Raw genomic sequence first — 21,671 nt, 5'->3', positions numbered from 1 at the left:
ACGTGACAATAATAATAAATCAAATTAAATAATTTAGCAAGCTTAATATGATGCCTTATTTCTAATATTCACAATACGAATATAAATTATTTAAACCAGCTCTATTTCTTAACATATGGCAGAACCATTATACAGCACGTGGGAGTACGACTTTACCCTATTAGTCCTTTCAAGCAGGGCTGCATCAGGCAATTCTGGCAACAGAATATAATCTGTGAATGGTGGTAGTCCAACTCTCAAAGATAGACATTTAGAGCCTCTTTCTTCTGATGCCATCCAGCATTGTCATTAATGCTTTATCCAGATGACTAACAATGGGCAATCTTGTCTCACTCCCTCATTAGGCTGGTCTTACAGTATAGATATTGGATCTAGAGTGCAGATAAAATCCAAGATTATAAACAGTACTTCCTTGCCTTCCGGCTTCTTTATCAGGGTTGCGTGAGGTATTAGGTTGAAAGCCTTATGCAAATTGATAAACGCCATGTAAGTAGAGTGTTCCTGAGCATTACCGTACACTGCAATCCTGCATATAGCTACAATCGAGCCCACATGATCCTAGAGATAAGTTATCTGGTTTTTTTCATATTACTTCTCAGTCATCCAATACATCTGATGCATCAAGTCTCAGTAACAAAATTAACTATTTTATGGGTTAGAACCGTCTGCAGAATTTTCCAGTTCTGCCTGGTCTTACTTGGATACCCATTACGTCTAAATCAGCTATACTCAAACACAACATGTGCCGCGAAAGAATTTTATGCTCTATCCTTATAAACATTAGGTCCAAGGTGAGTTAGAAATTTGAAGACCATTGCTGTTTCTTCAGCAGACCAGCTTTTAAGAATTTGACATGCAGAATGGTCCCACCCACATGTTACCATCAGTTCGGCAACACTGCAGGAAGTCCACAAACTCAGCCAGTTGCTTCATTCCATCAACTTTATCAACATCCACAGCTCTCTAAATGAAGACCCATTTAGTCAGACCATTTAACCTACAAGGGTTGCTGAAGGATAACTGACAGATGGAGTCAAACACAATTCTTCCAGAGAAAGAACACAAATAGGTGGAATTAAGAAAGCCCACCAATGCTTCTACTTTCTCAGGAGGCCAAAGAAATTTGGCATGTCCGCTATGGCTCCCACCAACATTTATAGATGCACCATAGAAAGCATCCTTTCTGGTTGTATCACAGCTTGGTATGGCTCCTGCTCTGCCCAAGACCACAAGAAACTACAAAGGGCTGTGAATGAAACCCAGTCCATCACGTAAACCAGCCTCCCATCCATTGACTCTGTCTACACTTCCCGCCACCTCGAAAAAGCAGCCAGCATAATCAAGGACCCCATGTATCCTGGACATTCTCTCTTCCACTTTCTTCTGTCGGGAAAAATACGTAAAAGTCAGATCATGTTACAAACGACTTAACAGCTTCTTCCCTGCTGCTGTCAGACTTTTGAATGGACCTACCTCGTATAAAGTTGATTTTTCTCTACACCCTAGCTATGACTGTAACACTACATTCTGCACCCTCTCCTTTCCTTCTCTATGTACGGTATGCTTTGTCTGTATAGCGCACAAGAAACAATACTTTTCACTGTATACCAATTCATGTGACAACAATAAATCAAACCAAAACTAAATTACTAAATGAATTGGTTTTGGGGGATATTTTTTAAAAAATCCCAAATATCCTTTACTCAAACCAGCCGACATGACATTAGGTGACTAACCAAACTTCATTCAGATGAGACACTTTATTCCTGACGAATCTGTGACTGTGATTTAACCCTTGCACTTAAACCCACTAACTTGCTTCTGGGTTTTTAATCCTTCCTGTTTCCAAGAAATGAACTACTTGCACATCTTCCCTCTTCCCAAAAACAGCTGTACCGCTAGCATCATCAGAATAACAACGATAACAAACTGGTGTGGAAATCTGGTCATGTGGAAAATTGCAACCCCTGTTTATAATAATGAAGAACATAATGTGCACATCAAATCAGATTCCCTATCTTTGGTAAAATAGATGGAGTGTGTGGAAGGACTGAGGTGACTGAGATAACACCGTCATTCCTCGGGCAACGCAAATAAATAGGTCTTCAGTTCAACCCAGCTGAAAATGAGGAGTGCCAAATTCGAGTGTAAATGAAGTCTTTGACAGCTCACTTTAAGCAGCTTCGTTTTTCATATACAGTTCACCTCTCACTAAATGATAACATTTTTTTTGGTAGCGGTAATACCCTATAATGAATACTTTTACTGCCCAGATAACACACTGATCCAGATGGGATATAATGTTGCTGACTCCACCCAAACGCAAAACAGACAAAACCACTGGTGCCTGTTGCACTAGAGTGTCACGGGTCTTTAATAATTTTGAATGAACGCTTCTGTGCTGCAGAGGTGACGTTATGTTTAATTCAAGATCTGTATCTTCTAGACTTTATAACAAAAAGTAATCATTTAGGTACAAAGCAGTTATTGTTAGGAAAACGTAGGTTTTGAAATCATCCTTTTTTTTCATAAGAAGGGTCTCACCCATCTTTTACCTACAGACTTTTTACAGGATTGCTCATTGTTGGTGAGGGAACGTACAAAATTGTTCGAGGGTGACTCAACTGCTTTATTTTCCCCAGCCCGAAAGAACAATTAAGCTTTCAACAGTGGTTGCATCAGTTCTTTGAAAGTAGTATCTAATGAATCCCATTTGCTTGCACGAGTCCTGCAACCCTGCTCGTCCTTCAAGTATATCATAGAATAGAATCATAGAATCCCTACAGTGCAGAAGGAGGCCATTCGGCCCATCAAGTCTGCACCGACAACAATCCCACCTATCCCTACATAATTACCCCGCCAATCCCTCTAACCTACGCATCCTGGGACACTAAGGGGCAATTTAGCAAATCCAATGCACCTAACCCACACATCTTTGGAATGTGGGAGGAAACCGGAGCACCTGGAGGAAACCCACGCAGACACGGGGAGAACGTGCGAACTCCACACAGGCAGTGACCCAAGCCAGGGATCAAACCCAGGTCCTTGGAGCTGAGAGACAGCAGTGCCAATCTATATATCTAATCCCTGTTGAAAGTTCTAACTTGATCTCCTTCCACCACTTTTCAGGCAGTGAAAGTGTAGACACACAAAAATGGGAGCAATACAACATCTTTTCGGGAACATCTTTCAAATGAAGGACAACCCTCCTAAAATGTTGAGTACATGTTAGAAAGCAGGATGAAATCCTGTCTTACTGATGATATAATTTTTTAAGACTCCCACTCATTGCTGTTTTAAGATTACAATCAATGAAATCAAGACACTATAACTAAGTTCACCCAAGCCAAGATTTGTGGCTCCGACTACGGAGCTATCTGATACCACCGTAAACTTGTTTTTGATCTCAGAAAAGTTGTTCCTACAAACATGCATAAATGAAAAATTTTAAACAAAAAATACATCATGGAAGCCAAACAATTGTTTACATAGAATCTTAATATTTACTGACTGTGTATTAAAATAATGTTAAATGCATACTGTGCCGTTCTCAGCACATCTCTACACTGGATCCCCATTAAATAACTGTACAACTGGAAATATTATTCTGATGGGAGCATTAAGAGCCGCCAGCAACTTTCCTTTTAAATACTGATCTATTAATGATCCAACTGCAGCAATATCTGATTCCTGCCAACTATAGCATCATTGCTTACTTGCTTAGGTACGGCAAGTGACTCATACATAAACTTGTGTTTCATGACTGACTGACAAAGTTTGGGAAGAGCTGAAGTTTATAAGTTTCACTCGCCATCACTCAAACATAAGTTGGATGACATCTTCCTCACCAGGTCCAAGACGGCGAGGATATCGAGAATACTCCAGAGACTTCCTGGAAATACACCATTGAATTTGGAAGCTCGTGCTGCCCAGAGCTGCAAATAGATGAAGTGGCACCAGTGGCAACTGTAAGATGAATCCTGGGAACTTGACAAGATTTACCAGTCCCAACAAGCCTGTCATTTTTTTTTCCCCCCAAGAATGGCAGCTACTTGCTTCTTTTGCCATTTCCATTCATCCACAAATGCACCTCAAACCCGTTTGTAATATCTGCTTCAACAGCCTTCTTGGCAAGTTTTTGAGACATTAGGTAAAATGTTTCAGCTTTGTCTCTGATTCACCAAAAATTAATTTTTAACTCGCATCCCCGGGAATTTGAACCTTTCACTGCACTGAACAATTTGCCCAAATCAATTATCAAATCAGTTTGTCATCTTCAAAAAGAGAACAGTGGCGTGTACTGGTTAAGTTACTGGACTAATAATCCAGAGACCAGGGAGTGCGAAATCCAAGCCCACGACGGCAGTTTGAGGGGTCACATCTTATTTAAATAGTCACCAGTAATTATGACCATAGATTGTTGTGAAAATCTTAACTGGCTCACTGATGTCCTACAGGAGAGGCAGGAATCTTGCCAGGTTGGCTTGCTCTGGTCTATTTATGACATCAACTCTATATCAACATACTTGTCTCTTTACACCAATCTGAAGCAACATGGTAAACCACTCAGCCAGCCAACCACCACTTGCCTAGGGTAACAAAGGATGGACAATAAATGTCAACCCCGACAGTAATGCTCACTTCAAGAATGGGTTTAAAGTACAACATTGTCTTTATTTCAAGATAAAAGTCGGAAAACTAGCAGGATTTACCCATCCCACTGCAGTGAACGGAGATTTGGCTTGCTGCCAAATCCTCCATCTTCGCTGCAGTGGGAGCATGACGTGAACAGGCTGTAAGATCGTGCCCAACAAGTGCAACGTCCTTGAACTTTACTTACAATCTAATCTGCTCATTGTCCAAATCATCATTGTTGTTCACCTCACTTTTCTCAAGCTGGATAATGCGGCAATGAGAAAGAGCAAGTTTGGAAGATGTGAACAATATAACCCAAGGTGAAAACCAGCTCCTTTGAAGAGAGTATGGTAGCATGCAGAAATCAAGCCCACAGGTTTAAAGAGATGTAGTGGAAAGAGGACAGGGACAAAGATGGATCCTGTTCCTGAAGGATATTATATTACAGAGGCAGAAACAGAAGATAAAGTGAAGAGAGGGAACAGTCATAGGAGTAGAAACTCAAGACAGGGCCACATGCAAGTTCCTTCCACATTACACAAAATAATACCAACATTAGGAAAGCAGAATTAAGGGGAATTGGAAAAAAAAAATGAGAAGGTTGGTTTGGTGGGATGATTTGATTTATTGTCACATGTATTGGCATACAGTGAAAAGTTTTGTTTCTTGCGCGTCATACAGACAAAACATACCGTTCATAGAGTACATAAAGGAGAACAAAAGGATAAGATGATGTACAATATATAGTGTTGCAGTTACAGATATGCTGAAGAGAAAGATCAGCTTAATATATAATAGGTCCTTTCAAAAGTCATATGGCAACAGAGAAGAAGCTGTTCTTGAGTTGGTTAGTACGTGTTCTCAGACTTTTGTATCTTTATTCCAAGAAGGTGGAAGAGAGTATGTCCGGGGTGCATGAGAGCCTTGATTATACTGCTTTCCCGAGGCAGTGGGAAGTGTAAACGGAGTTAATGGATGGGAGGCTGATTTGCCTGATGGACTGGGCTTCGTTCACAACAATTCCCAAAAAATGCAAGTTTAGAACAAATTGGTGTGACCCGTGACTCGAGCACCAAAGGTCAGCAGAAACAATCTATTCAAATTAAGACTAATTGGTTAAACATTAATCTGGGGGTATAGGGAGAGCAGGGGAGTATGGCTTTGAGGTAGAGATGAGCTATGACCTGATAATAGTGGAGCATGTTTGGGGCCAAATGGCCTACTGGTGCTCCTATTTTCTGTGTTTCACACCTGCGCGTGCACACAAACTTGATAAGAATGTAACTTGTCCCTTCTTGAAACATTCTTTAACTGAATGGATTAATAATTGCAATTAAAAAATATTCTTACCTCAATGTATCTGATAAATCTCCTTCTCCCACACTAGGGAACTTAGCTAACCTTTAAATTCCATGGTGTGGGTGTTACCATATGATGCTAAAGACCAAGAGGAGAATTCTCAAATTACAAGAAAATAAATTCTAGGAAAAATTTGATCTCTTTTTGAAAGCAAAAACAAAGTAGCTGGTAAATGTGGAAACAAAAGAGAGAGGAATTAAACCAAGATATTGGTCTCTTCTCAACATCCTGGTTGCAAGGAATAGCTCATTCCTGCAAAGCGACAACATTTGAAGTGAGTGGTCCAGATGAAGGGGATGCTAGACAAGTATTTGAAGGTGAATGGAACAGAGGGATTGGATGGTAGATTTAGATGAATATGGCTGGAGGTTTTGAGTGAAACTTAAACACCAGCATGGATTGGTTGGACTGAATGGCCTGTTTCTGTGCCGTATATCCTATGCAATTCTCTACTCAGTGCTGGCAACCAGAAGTAGTTTGTATTTTAGTTCAAAGTTATGGCTGCTTTTGCTTTATATTGGTAGGGTAAATATAAGAAATTCTAGAATTTTGAATGTAGCCAATCCAATGATTTTGATTTGATTTATTATTGTCACATGTATTAATATACAGTGAAAAGTATTGTTTCTTGTGCGCTATACAGACAAAACATACTGTTCATAGAGAAGGAAAAGAGAGAGTGCAGAATGTAGTGTTATAGTCTTGGCTAGGGTGTAGAGAAAGATCAACTTAATGCAAGGTAGGTCCATTCAAAAGTCTGACAGCAGCAGGGAAGAAGCCGTTCTTGAGTTGGTTGGCACGTGATGTACATTTCTAGTCACAAATCTGACATTATCCAGAAGGCAATAATTGTGGCCGAACCTCTGAGAAAGGGTTCAATTGTACCACTGGTGGATGCAACAGAAAGGAAGTACAATTACACTGGCACAGTAGAAAATGCAAACTGAAGCATAACAACAGGAAAGGAATGCAAACCTGCCTTCCTTTGGTACAGAATTGGCATCAAGCCAGCTCAATGCAAGCATTGCTTTTAAATAAAAAGCATATTCAACTTCTGAGAGTTTTATGGTGCCTTTCTCACAAATTGCTACTGAACCACTCAAAAATATGCCAGTTTAATCTCCTAACCTGGTCCACGAGAGCTGAACAAAACGGCCGAAGGGGGGGTTTCCACTCCCTGCAGGGGTTCAAATACAATTTGTGCGGGTCAAAGTTAAAAGTTTAGGTAACCTCGAGAGTCAATAATGAAACACATACCAGGAGGATTCAATTCTCAGACATCACAGGCAAAACTGCAGGAGTGCTGCCAAGTTCTTTTTATCTCAAACTCTTGTTGAGCTACGTTGTTTTGGGTGGAAGAAAATGTATCTGATCCTGCAACTGACTGCTCAGCTCCTGTGCAGATAAGAGGTGCATTACACTATACCTGGCCCCATTGAACTGACTGATGAAATCCAAGCTCGAGTTTAAAACAAAGAGGTTGTGTGTTGCAGCATCGGAACATCGCAGCCAACTTCATCCATGGCTCCCGTCAGGATCATGTACCAGACAACAGCTGACTAAAAGCTCTATAATTTATCTCTGTTGAATCGCAGTGCCAAGGACAAACACAAACTGAAAATCTAATCTAGCCCTTTTACAAGATACCCACTCAGAATTCAGAGAAGCACGTTAGCTTAATAATGCTTCACCCATGCCTCAACAGCCCAGTGAGCAGACTGAGGCTCATATTTTCACCATTTTATGATGTGAATGTCTTCGCTTTGGCTATAAAATTGAAAGAACAAACTATTTTTGCTCTATATTTTTAAAAAATGGAGGTTCGCCAATGTTTAAATAGTTGTTAGGCTCGAGAGAAAAGTTATTTATTATCTTTTACACAATCCATCTTGATTTTAAAAGCCCCATTGATTTCTTCAGTTGAAATTTGTGCTTTTTTTTTTCAGCAAATGCAACACTGACAGTGTTGAATGTTGTTTGAGAGGTAGTACTCCGATTCCATAAGAAAATATAACTGCTTCAATTAGCATAGTAACCTTCATTAACGTTAGATTTACTGTAGCCTTGCTCATAGATAACAATTGGAAGCAGAGTCAGAGTACTCAGCACAGCTTCCCATGTAGGAGCAGTAATTGATAGAGGGGCATAATGGAGCAGCAATGCAGGGAGATTGGCAAGTTGCATGGAGCTTAAGAGTCTTAAACTGGGCCTGGACCATCCCAGAAGGCACAAGGCTAGCAGAATGGAGGCAAGCTGAACTAGATTGTAATCAGTTTGAAAAGCAGTTGGGGATGGAGAACAGAAAGGCATGCCGAGAAAAGTGTATCTGAAGGAGCTGTAAAGACCACTGATGGGCACTGAAATCATCTATAAGGAGGGTCAAAAGATGAAATGAAGCACAGAGGGAGCCAGGAAATCTCAGCAAAGACAAAAACTAGTGCCAGGTCTGCGAGAGAAATTGGGATCTAGAGAAAATTAAAAAATTGATGGACTTCGGAGAGGAAATAGACAGTTTTTGTCAGCAGCAGTTTAACATTTTTGTTAATTTTGCTTTCAATGTTAAAATTATACTTTGCGTGTCTGAGGAACAACTCAAAGAAATCAGAAAACATTCCCAAATATTTGGTAGTTTTAGAAAGGAATTAAACTGGTCACTTCTGTATGAATCACTAGCATATGATAAATAACCTTTCCTGTCATTGCATCTTGATAGTTTTTTCCTACCTCCCTTTATTTGAGCAATTAAATGTAGTTAACATGTCATTTGAGCTACTCACACGATAGACACTGATAGAACTTCACTATGGGCAAGACCGAGACACAATTTGTCACGTAAACAGGGAAATTCAGTGAATTTGGGAGTGCTTTAACTAAGTTTAGCAGTGAAACTTTTTTTTCCAATTTACAAATAACTTGCTATTAGACCGCTTATTAAAAATTTTTACTATCTGTGATACGGTTCTTGCCCAATTGTAACAGGAATGTTTACAGATGCACCGTAGAAAGCATTCTTTCCGGTTGTATGGCTCCTGCTTTGTGCAAGAAACTACAAAAGTTGGTGAACATAGCCCAATCCATTACGCAAACCAGCCTCCCATCCACTAACTCTGTCTACACTTCCCATTGCCTCGGCAAAGCAGCCAGCATACTTAAGGGCCCCATGCACTCCGGACATTCTCTCTTCCACCTTCTGCCGTCGGGAAAAAGATACAAAAGTCTGAGGTCGCGTACCAACCGACTCAAGAACAGCCTCTTCCCTGCTGCAATCAGACTTTTGACTGGACCCACCTCGTATTAAGTTAATCTTTCTCTACACCTAGCTATGACTGTAACACTACATTCTGCACTCTCTCATTTCCTTCTCTATGAATGGTATGCTTTGTTTGTATATCGTGCAAGAAACAATACTTTTCACTGTATACTAATATATGTGACAATAATAAGTCAAATCAAAAGACAAAGGAATGTTAAACTCTGAATTAACCAAAAAGTGACCATTGCATCCGCTGGTATGTTTCTCTGTAGATTAGGGAGTTCTCCAGCTGACATATTGCAAGGTCACACAATGTGATCAGCAAGAACAATATTTATGCAAATGGTCCATTGTTGGATATACATACAAATTTTAATTTTGGTGTCAGAACTGGAAAATTTAATTTTCCTCATCATTTTTAAAATATAACCAGTACCTTGGTGAGTTATGGTGGAAAATTGCACAAGTCTATGATGCTTTAAAAAAAAAAAATATTTTATGGGATGTGGCTGTCACTGACTAGGCCAGCATTTGTTGCCCTCCTCCCATTGCCCTCGAGGTGCTGGCAGTGAGCCATCTTCTTGAACAGCTGTAGCCCACCTGTTGCAGATACACCCACAGTGCTGCTGGGAAAGAGTGCCCAGATTTTGATCCCATGACAGTGAAGGAATGGTGATATAGTTCCAAGTGAGGGCAGTGCATGACTTGGGAGGTGAACCTGAAGGTGGTGTTGTTCCCAAGATTCCGCTGCCCATGTCCATCTAGGTTTGCCATAGTTCATCCCAGTATATGTATTTCAGAAGTCACGATGCATCAAGAATACTTTGGATCACACAAACCCCTGCTCCAGCTCTTTAACGTCCAATCACTTGCCTCCTCATTGTTCCCCCAGACAGATTAATAATTCTGCCTCAGCTGTTAAGGCAATTCAATGGCACGGCTCCAGGTAGTTTCTGTGGCAACTGAGGAAAGGGAGAGAATGTGGTGGTAGGCCTCACCAGTCCGCCTTGCTCCGTTCGTCCACTATTCCAGTCCGGCTTCATGTGGGATAGCAGAGGTCAACCTAGGACTTATGACCAATTCTTTATTGCGCCACTACACTCTAGTGCAGGTGCTTTAATAAGAACATATCCATGTCCCATTCGTATATTTTAAATTTGTAGTCTGTGAACCCTTGTGGCGCTAGCAACAAATCAGCAAAACATGCCAGATGATGCACAAACACTCATGGTAAGCTCGAGGCAAATTCCACCATTAATTTTGATTCATTTTCTTCCAACTCAAGCTACCTCCAATTCACAACTGCATGACAGTGAGGAAGCATGCAAGTCTGAATGGTCAAATTGGAAAGAAACAAAACCTGTACATAATACAAGACAAATGGGAACAAAGTAATTTTGTTTTCATTATTTTCAACTAAAAATGCAAATTACGTGACTTCTTGCAATTCACCCACTCAACAGCCACTCCCAGGATTCAGTTTTGACAGAACAATTAATCAATTTCATATCCTCTGGCACAATCTTGATTTTTGCCAGATATCATTCAAAATGGATGCTGGTCAGAAACCTCAAACAGTACGCCTCTCTTTAAATTACAGCTCCTCATGCCAAGTGTTTCACAAATCATATAAAACACATTTCATTAAGAGGATCCTGTTGGCTTTTAGACATTTTCAGCACAGACGGAGGCCATTTGGCCTATCATACTCATGCCTGTCAATGAAGATCTGACTGCACGAATCCTGAGGTGCATGGGGTCCTTCATTATGCTGGCTGCTTTGCTGAGACAGCAGGAAGTGTTGACAGAGTCAATGGATGGGAGGATATAAATTTCCAGCATGACTTTCCTGCTGGTGTTCTATGCCTCGGCTAATATAGGCAGGTATCCTATCTGCCTTCTTAACCACCTGATCTACCTGCCCTGCCACCTTCAAGGATCTGTAGATATGCACTCCAAAGTCCATCTGATCTTCAGTACTTTCTAGGGTCTTATCATTCATAGTGTAATCCTTTGCTTTGTCAGGCCTCCCCAAGTACATTACCTCTCACTTTTCCAGGTTGAATGTCATTTTCCACTGCTCTCCCCACCTGACCAGTCCATTGATATCCCCTTTAATCTTCAGCAGAATAAAATCCCAATGAATTGTGTTTTGTTGAGTAAGGAGGAATTGTGTGTGAAGTTATCAGCAAGTGTACGTACGACCTACAACCATTTACAAATCCCAACCCTTCCCTCATTCATTCATCCACAGGTCTAACATTGGTACAAAAAAGAAAACTGAGAATTACCCTATTAAGTCTCTGGTTAATCTCACTAAATTCATTGCGCTTATTTGCAGAAGAACACTTCCCTGGTTCAGATCAGCAGGCTACTTTTACAGATGCACCATAGAAAGCATTCTTTCTGGTTGTGTTACAGCCTAGTATGGCTCCTGCTCTGCCCAAGACCGCAAGAAAGTACAAAAGGTTGTGAAAGTAGCCCAATCCATCACGCAAACCTACCTCCCATCCATTGACTCTGTCTACACTTCCTGCTGCCTCGGCAAAGCAGCCAGTATAATTAAGGACCCCATGCACCCCAGACATTCTCTCTTCCACCTTCTCCTGTTGAGAAAGAGATAGAAAAGTCTGAGGTCACGTACAAACCGACTCAAGAACAGCTTCTTCCCTACTGCCGTCAGACTTTTGAATGGACCTATCTTGCATTAAGTTGATCTTTCTCTACATCCTAGCTGTGACTGTAACACTACATTCTGCACTCTCTCCTTTGCTTCTCTATGAACAGTATGCTCTGTCTGTATGGTGCGCAAGAGACAGTACTTTTCACTGTATGCTAATACATGTGACAATGATAAATCAAATACTATTTTCTTTGTGGAATTGGAATCTAGTCGAAACAATTCAGAATTATCAATGGCCATTTTCCCACTTATTTTTTTAAAAAACAAATGACTTCTGTAGTGAGGAAAAGCAGTTTATAAACTGCTCCCAGTACTGCACCACACTCCCCTTGCCTTTGGTAGAAACCACAGGATCTTTTGGCATTTGGAAACTAGTGTGCTACCACATTCGTTGAGTGGACATTAATGTATACAAGTTGTGTGCATCTCAGCAGTCACATCTGGTGATTGGACTCTTGGGTCCACTAAAACAAGAATTGTGAAACTGCATCAAATAGAAATTCTGGCAGCTCTTGGAATTAACAACTTGAAGTTCAACTCAGGTCCGGCATGGAGCCACATTGTAAAAGTCTCGGGGTTATCCATTGGACCACCTGGTAAACTTTTTTATAACGTTCAGAACACCAAGACTCCTTAAATTAAAAATGAATCAACTAGCGACTGTGGAGCTCTGTTGTGGTGCTTAGTTACTCATATCATTGCGAGCTTCAGTCAGGAATATAACTTGGATTCACCAATTGTGACTTACGGGAATGCAATTGAAGAACAGTGACTGGGGTATAATGGTAGTCAAGCTCAAATTCTTTTTGAAAACACTTTTGAAGGAGCCATTCGGATTACTGGAGAAGACACATGAATGGGATTCCAGTCTAAAGATGTGTAGATTGAGTGGATTCCAAATGCCAAATTGTCCTTTAGCATCCAAAGATGTGAGGTTTGGGGAATTAGCAGGGTAAATACGTGGGGTCACGGGAATAGAACTTGGGTGGGATACTCGACGGGCCGAACGGCCTCCTTCTGCACTGTAGGGATTCTATGATTCCTGAAGCTATGACCCTAGCCCATTATCCTGTGCAAAACCATTGGCTAGTTATAGTGGGGACCCCCAAGGCGAAATGCCAGCTAGTCCTGGAGAAGACATTAGTCACGTTAGGAACAATTGCCTCACCATGGCCAGAAATGAGATCTTGGGCAGGTAAGTGCTGGGATTAGAATGGAAAAAGGGGAGGCTCGTGCAAATTCTTCCTCTTGAAGGCTCCCCACAGCTATCTCCAGAGGAATGACCCAAGGACATCCACTCTCCGACAAGTGCCTGTAGGTATTCGCATGTGGTGAAGGGGTGAGTAGCAACCATTGGTAATCCAAGTTTTGGGGGAGAGAAAGTGAGGTTGAGAGATTGAATGGGAGGCCACAATATCCAATTCCTCATGATCCTCTTTGAGTTGGGCAGAGGGAAGTACGAGGAAGTCACAACCTGTACTCACTTCATATCGTCAATAACTTAAAAATGGACTGACAGTCAGTCTCAGGTTTAGTTTTATTTTTGATGCAGAAAAATTTAGGGCTCTTGGGCTGTCAAATTCACATTCCTTTTTTTCAAATTAAAGATGGGAAAAATGAAGTCTACATCCTCGGCCAAAAAAAAGTTACGTAAGCATTGCAATAGCATTTAAAACTTCTGTATATCCTCTAGCGCAAACAAAACAATTTAGTCTCTCAAATCAAAGTCAATTATGCTGCCAAAATATAGCTTAAAGCTCATAAATTAGTCATCACATCTTTTACAATTAAGTGTCAGCACGTTAAACCTCAACATTCCATTATCCAAGATATTTTTAAACTGGCAAAAATTTTTTAGCTGCCTTAATTCCGACAACATTAATCATGTACCTGTTTATCTAGAATTGGGAGTTCAATCAGCTTCAATTCCTTTACCTTGGACTGGAGCCACTCAATCCCATCACTTTGGAGTAAATGTAATCTGTCTTACTTGGACTTGCTAGGGTTTTGGAATGTTCTTCATAACTACCTACATCTTAACCCATAATTCTAGGAATATGGCTGAATTTTAAAAAATCCACATACAGCTCTTTATATCGTGGTACCAAAGATCAATACATTAAAAAAACACAAGATAAACATCTACCGCTTTACAAAGTATTTTTTGAAGTGTTATAGGGCAGAATTTTCCTGTCCCGCCCACCACGGGGATCATTGCGGGAAGGGGCGGTCCATGAAAAGGTCCGTTTACCTCAGGCGGCATTTTCCGGTCTTGAGGTGAGTGCAGCCGGAAAACCCCTCCCAAAAATATAGGAAACAAGGCAGCCAATTTGTGCACAGCAAGCTCCCACAAGCAGCAAAGTGATAGTGACCAGTTAAACTGCTTTTTGTGATGTTGGTTGAAGGATAAATATTGGCCAGGACGCCAGGGATAACTCCCCTGCTCTTCTTCACGATACCATCATTGAATGTTTTACGTCCAGCCAAGCAAGCCCTCGATTTAACATCTTATCTGAAAGAAAGCAGCTCCCGACAGTGCTGCACACCCTCAGTGCTGCAAGAGCGTGTCAGTCGAGATTTTTGTGCTCAAGTCCTTGAGTGCGATTTGAAAAGGAGGTAGTCTAAAAGAACCTGTGGTGATTTACTTAGCCAAGTTTACTTAATGTTGGAAAAGGCACGCCTATTGGGGCAGCATGGTGGCACAGTGGCAAGCATTGCTGCCTCACAGTGCTAGGGATCAGGGTTCAATTCCGGCCTTGGGTGACTGTCGGTTTGGAGTTTGCACACATTCTCCCCGTCTCTGCGTGGGGTTTCCCCTGGGTGCTCCAGTTTCATAGAAACCCTATAGTACAGAAAGAGGCCATTCGGCCCATCGAGTCTGCACCGACCACAATCCCACCCAGGCCCTATCCCCATATCCCTACATATTTTACCCTCTAATCCACGCATCCCAGGACACTAAAGGGCACTATTTTAGCATGGCCAATCAACCTAACCTGCACATCTTTGGACTGTGGGAGGAAACCGGAGCACCCGGAGGAAACCCACGCAGACACGAGGAGAATGTGCAAACTCCACACAGACAGTGACCCAAGCCGGGAATCGAACCCCAGTCCCTGGAGCTGTGAAGCAGCAGTGCTAACCACTGTGCTACCGTGCCGTACTCCAAAGATGTGCAGGTTCATGGATTGGCCATGTTAAAGTAAAAGTATATTTATTAGTCACAAGTAAGGCTGACATTAACACTACAATGAAGTTACTGTGAAATTCCCCTAGTCGCCACACTCCAGCGCCTGCTCAGGTCAATGCACCTAACCAGCATGTCTTTCAGACTGTGGGAGGAAACCGGAGCACTCGGAAGAAATCCACGCAGATACGGGGAGAACGTGCAAACTCCACACGGACAGTGACCCAAGCCAGGAATTGAAGCCGGGTCCCTGGCGCTGTGAAGCAGCAGTGCTAACCACTGGGCTACCATGCCACCCATGGCCCCTTAGTGTCCCAAGAGGTCTAGGTTAGATGGCTTAGCCATGGGAAATGTATGTAATTACTTGGATAGGGTGGGAGGGGGGGCCCGGGTAAGTTACTCTTTCAAAATGTTGGTGCAGACTCAATGGGCTGAATGGCCTCTTCTGCACCGAATGAATTCTATGAAAATAAAATTAAGGAAAGCTGAAACATCTTGAATTCTTCGCAAGGACAACACACTGGAGGAAATAGTTTTCCATGGCAACAACGATGTTTGCACAGCATCTTCAACATTGTAAAACACCTCAATGCACTTCACAGGAGCATTATCAGAAAACACAACATGCAAGATACTAGGGCAGCAATTGGGAGAGAAGTGGTCATGGAGAGATTTGAATGCACGATAGTTACAAATTGGAGGTTTTGCCCCAGAGCAGGAGCTAATGCAGATCAGCAAACGCAAGGGTGATATGTGAATGGGACTCGAGGAAAGTTAGGTTATGGGCAGCAGAGATTTGGAGTGCTCACAAAGATTGGGAAAGGGGGGTGTAGCCAGCAGAACACTTGAATAGCCCAGAATGGAGGGGACAAAAGCATGGATGAGGGTTGTAGCAGCAGAGGAGCTGATGAAGGGGTAGAACCAAACAACATTACCTCGGTAGAAGTAGACAGTTAGTGATCGAGAGAACATACCTAGGGACAGGGTGTGTGCAAAGGTTGGGCAGATATGGTGCTGGGTAGGGTATAAAGACAACACAGGAGCCACAAGCAACATTGCATTAATGGTGATTCAATACAAATCATTAAAGTAGACACATCTTCCCTGGTTTAAAGTGCTAACTTTGTATCAGGCTTCACTGCGTAGTGATTTGAAGAGTCAAAGTACAGTATGCAAGACATTAAAATGTTCTTTGTACATTTATTACTTTCACCACCTTCCCTGAGGGAGAAGAAAATTGCTCTCACCGTTGGTATTTGTCCAACTTGTACTTAGCTTCGCAATGGCCAGACATATTACATATACATTTTTTAAAAATTTAAATTATTGAAATAATTGAGTGGCTGACTCAAATTAATGACTTAATGAATGTCAGGCGACTCATATGAATGCCATGGTTCTGGCTTCTGCTGTTGTTTTCTTTTGGATCAACATAGCTGATGCCAACAATTGAGGTTGGAATTGCTGGGTCAATCAGAAAGTGTGTGTGTGTGTGTGTGTGTGTGTGTGTATATAAAGAGGACCATTCCCAAACTTAGATTGCAGGCTTCAATTTTTAAAGTGCGTGCAGGACAACTTTTACACTGCACATTTTTGCATTTAGTAAGAGGAATTTCTATTTAAACAAGCTCGTATATATTCTCCATTATGTAGGATGTATTTTACTTGTCGGTGGAAATTGAAGTCCCACAATTTCAGAATCGTCCAACTGCATTTAATGAAAATGTTATTTTATGGGTTGCAAGGAAAGACGTTGTTGAAGTGGATCATCTGACAACTCGCTACCCAAGTACAACTGAAGTATGTCCAAGCCCGTCGCAAAGAAGAATATGGAATGCTTTTTAACCCTTGAATTCATAACGCTGAATACAAAATAAATAGGTATCAACATAGAAAGCACAAATCACCCAAGAGGCTGCTTCTGACAAACGGAGTGCCCACACAGTGGACTCTGCTGCAAACAATATTTCTGCAATGGCCAGGCCATAAGAATAGATGTATATTTAGGAGTATGTTTGCCCTGTTGTTTTTGGATACAAGTAGATTCTAATGTGGCCCAGATGTATTTTCCTTTTACAGCACGGTAACACTTTTATTAAGTTGTTTCCACTGCTTAGACCACATGGGATAGTAATTGGAGGAACTTCTGCCTGGTTTCTGCAACATGATAACTGCTGCTTTTTAGCGACTAGAGAAACAGCTATTACAGCATAATAGAGAGATATTCTGTGACCCACTGATCTGCCAGATGAGAGGACAGTTAGTTCCTTTTGTTTAAATTGGATTTCATCCATGGGTCCAAATATAGCTTTAAAAAATAGCGCTGGCAGAAGTTACATTCAAAGAGTTGAGAGACGTAGATTTGGTCTAAGTGCATGCATATGCTAATTGTAATGTTAAGCACATTTCTCATAACTTCTTTCCCCAGTAAGCCATCATTTTTCTTAATTAAGTCTGGAATTTTTGGCTGTAGTGTGAAGTAAAGTAAAACTGCCATTGCAGTTCTTACAAAACAAACGAGAGCCATTTGTCACATTCTTCTTGGGCAATGGTATGAACTGAGGCCCATTCTTTCCTTGGGTCGCAACGGACAGCGCGGCAGCAGAGTTGGTGCAAAAAATTGCTCCGTTCTGCACCAAACCCAGAGTCAGGGCCAAACCTGTCTCAGGAGGTGAAGTGGAGTGAACGAGTTTGCAAAAACAGGAAGCCATTTCCAAATCTACATGTTTGAAAAACATGATAAGGCCACGTCGCAACAAGTTCCAGTTTGTTCCCAAATCGGATAACAATGAAACATTCTGCATGCAGACAATTCTAGCCCAGGAAGATTTTCTTATGTAGAACACGCCTCATTAGATAGAATCTTGTCGCAGCATAACTTGTCTATAAGATCAGAGCGTTTTCAGTCACTGTTTCTGTTTGGAAAGGGGGAGTTTAGCACAATTTTTCATCTCCTGCAGCCCAACTTAAAATATCAAATTGTCAGGTCAAATGTTGTGCAGTTCATTCTGGGGAGGTTCAGTCTCTTGGCTTTGTCCCACTCTCGTCTGATCTGAAACTTTTGGTCTTCTCATTTGCTACCCATCCTATCTCCTCTACTTGTATCTGTATGCACAGATACCAGTGAATAGTCAGCATGTTTTGAAATCATACGTTCTGCTCACTTGATTTACAATGATTGCTGAGGATGTTCCCCAGGAGGTGCGAGAATCAAATTTAATGTTCCTTGCACTGTTGTTACATGTAGCAAGTGCCTTGAGATGTTTCACTAATTTATAAAGGTGGCGTAAGAATGCATAAGTTGCTGTGCACAAATGGGAGGTGTGGGACTCAGGAGCTGGGGGGGGGGGGGGGGGGGCGGGGGGGGAGGGGGGGGGGAGAAGGGGTGTCAGGAAGAATATTATTCTCAAGTGGTTCCTCAATCTTTTTGCAAAGTTAGCTAAATACTTTCAAATTGCCATCCAAACAAACTTGGATGGCTTGTAACTTGAGAGTTGCATTTCCAATATAAAACAGTAAATCCTTGCAGCACTTTCTGACCGGAATAATGAAAAAAGAGAGACCAAACCACCACATCCTGCGCAGAACTCAATTTGAAATTTCCTCCTGTTGGAAGACTTTGGCTGGAGAGTGTGTGTGCCCAGGGTGGGGTTATCGCATGGAAATGCACATAACACGGCAAAGTTAGCCAAATGCTTTCAAATTGCCAGTGGCTAGTAATTTGAGCTGTGTTTCCAATATAAAACAGCAAAGCCTTGCAGCATTTTTGTATTGGAAGAATGAAAGCCAATGGTTATTGTCCACACACTAATAGGATATGCTACAAACAGTCATCGAGTTTTGCTCGCGTCAAAAACGCTCCATGACAAACTTCCAGATCAGCAGGGCAAGATCAGAACCACTGGTCCATCCATACATTACTTACAAGCCTGAGAGATACCTGAAACAATATTGGGAAACAGTTGGGAACATGCCATCCAAATATTCATTTCAACCCCAGAGGCAGAATGGAGAGATGAGAAGGATATGTTGCAACAGGGAAAAAAAATTACACCATACAGTTTCTCCAAACTACACCTCAACAGTTTTCAGCAGTTTACAAAGCCACTGAGGTAATGCAGCTCACATCAAACTCCTCTTCATAAAAAAAATGAAGTCATTGTGGAGAGAACATGTCCAAGTTAGTTATTTTTCTTTTCATATTAGAAAGTGTTTCATATTATGTTTTCCAGCAGAACGATAGATAGCCTGCCAGGAACGCTAATGTATTCCAACAGTGAGAAGCAGTGGGTGGAATCGGGAGGTGAGTAGAGACATTGCTTTCTCCCACCTAGAGTTTTTATTACAAACAAATGTCAAAAAAAACAAAGAAGCACAGCTGTGGTCTTTGTGGTACTACAACATAATAAGCCACTAGTGTTGAGTAATGTTCTCTGGCTTTGGTTAACAAAGCATCCTGATATGCAAGGGAAGGTGGACACTGAGCCCACTGTTTTCAAAATACTTCACACAAAGTAGTGCGAACTCCAGAGCATGTGGTTCACAGCAGAAGAAAACACAAATCAATCACGGGGACCGAAACAAAAGATGTTTCTTTTTCCGCAACTATGCAGTTATGCACCCGATGCTTGTTAAACAGGTAGATTCCTTGGCATTCCACAAATACGCAGAAAGCTTTAACCCATATATTGTGTGTGCCCTTAGTTATGTAGATGGACAGCTTTACAACAATAGTAGTCCCACTCTATTCGTTCCACAATGGGTAACATGGTGGCACAGTGGTTAGCACTGCTACCTCACAGCGCCAGGGACCCGGGTTCGATTCCTGGCTTGGGTCACTGTCTGTGCGGAGTCTGCACCTTCTCTGCATGGGTTTCCTCTGGGTGCTCCGGTTTCCTCCCACAGTCCGAAAGATGTGCTGGATAGGTGCATTGGCCATACTAAATTCCCCCTCAGTGTACCCGAACAGGCGCCGGAGTGTGACGACTAGGGGATTTTCACAGTAACCTCACTGCAGTGTTAATGTAAGCCTACTTGTGACACTAATAAAAAATAAACTTTAAAAATAATAAATAAACTCTTCTTAAAAAATTGCTTTTCTGAAAGCATGTCCCATTTACTATGATGTACAACTGGATTACATATTTGGGTAAAAACATGCGCCAGAATTCTATCGCCCCGCTGCCATGGAATCGGAGCAGACGAGAGGCAGACAATGGAAATGTCCCTGGACCTCAGGTGAGATTTTATGGCCTTGCTCAAGACCGGAAAATCATGCCCCTAGAGTTTGCAGCTTATACTTCCAGAAGATTCCATTCAATTAGAATCCAAGTTTTAATCGTTCAGTCAAATAATGCCCAAAAATAAGTTTCATGAAATGAGGAATACATTTTTCAGAATTCATGATTTAACATTGGTAGGTACACACGCCAGTGTATATGCTGTCTCTCTGCATAATCTATGCACCCTGCTTTGAATAGCATGAACATTAGTCCTCTGTTAGCATACAAGGAAACAAATTCTGACAAAGCACTAACCAGCTGGTGTGTAACTGAGAATTTATGGACTAAAAAAGATGGCACTCATTAAAAAATGTTCAATGCTGATAGGTGTCTGCCCTAGTTGTCCAACTTCTCAATTAGTTTCCCTGGCAGATTAGGGATTTTCCAGATTTAATCTTGATCTGTCCACAACAAGGGAGTCTGAAAGGGGGAGTGGAGGAAAGTACATTACAGCAGGATTCTCTAATCTACGAAATGTATGCTGCCGGAAGATTCCACCAGAACCATTTCAGGAAACACCACAGAATCTTCCGTTTGTGCACTTTGGCTCAGGGAGGGTGTGCTGGAGGGAAAATCAGTAGGAACGAGATGAAACCTTGAACTGGAAATATAACGCATGGATCTCTGGGGCAGGAAATCTAAGAATTAGACAAGATATATGAACTGTCAAAGATGACGTAACCAGGATCTAGTGTGAACATGATTTCACGTTACGTTACATAAAAGTATCAATAGTCACTTCATGGGTCAAACCTTAGGTACTGACTCGTCTGAAAAGAAAAAAATTATCCCGATCAGGCAAGCAACTCACTCACTTATTCCCCCTTTGAAGAGAGGTGAAAGTGGACAGTGGAAGTGACTGGCCATCATCTAGGTCTTCCCAGTGGCAAACACAAAACACCAATGTGGTAACTTGGAAAATGTCAATCAATTTTACCACTTAATCTCAGAAGAAATATTGAAAATACTAAACGTACTTACTTTTCCTTCAGGACAACTTTGCTTTCCTTTCTCCAGTACTCTTTGAAGTCTGAACAAAACTCATACCACAGAGTAAATAAATGATTTGGAGTGACTTCTTTATCTCCCGACTTTGGCTTCATGCTAAAATAGGCTGCCGTTTCCAAGAAGCTGACAAAAGGAAAAACAAACAAATCAAAATACAATCCACACAAAATACAACACTTGTAATTTTCTATCAATCATTAAGAACCAGCAGTGAAGAGAAATGTAGTATATTTAGGCAATCTTAAACTGGTTTCAGTTCGCAAT

At 41.5% G+C, this 21,671-nt stretch overlaps 1 protein-coding gene across 1 annotated transcript in view; it reads right to left on the bottom strand.

Moving 5' to 3' along the window:
- Positions 1 to 21,671, bottom strand: part of fmn2b (formin 2b) — a 415,410-nt gene that overhangs the window by 24,691 nt on the left and 369,048 nt on the right. Inside the window, exon 20 of the mRNA XM_078230648.1 lies at positions 21,381 to 21,530. Within this exon, the coding sequence (XP_078086774.1) occupies positions 21,381 to 21,530 (150 nt within the window). The remainder of the gene's footprint in view (positions 1 to 21,380; positions 21,531 to 21,671) is intronic.

The sequence above is a fragment of the Mustelus asterias genome, chromosome 15, assembly GCF_964213995.1.
Source record: "Mustelus asterias chromosome 15, sMusAst1.hap1.1, whole genome shotgun sequence".
Classification (NCBI taxonomy): domain Eukaryota; kingdom Metazoa; phylum Chordata; class Chondrichthyes; order Carcharhiniformes; family Triakidae; genus Mustelus; species Mustelus asterias.
The sequence above is the reverse complement of the archived record's forward strand: the minus strand, read 5'-3'. Positions and strand labels throughout refer to the sequence as shown.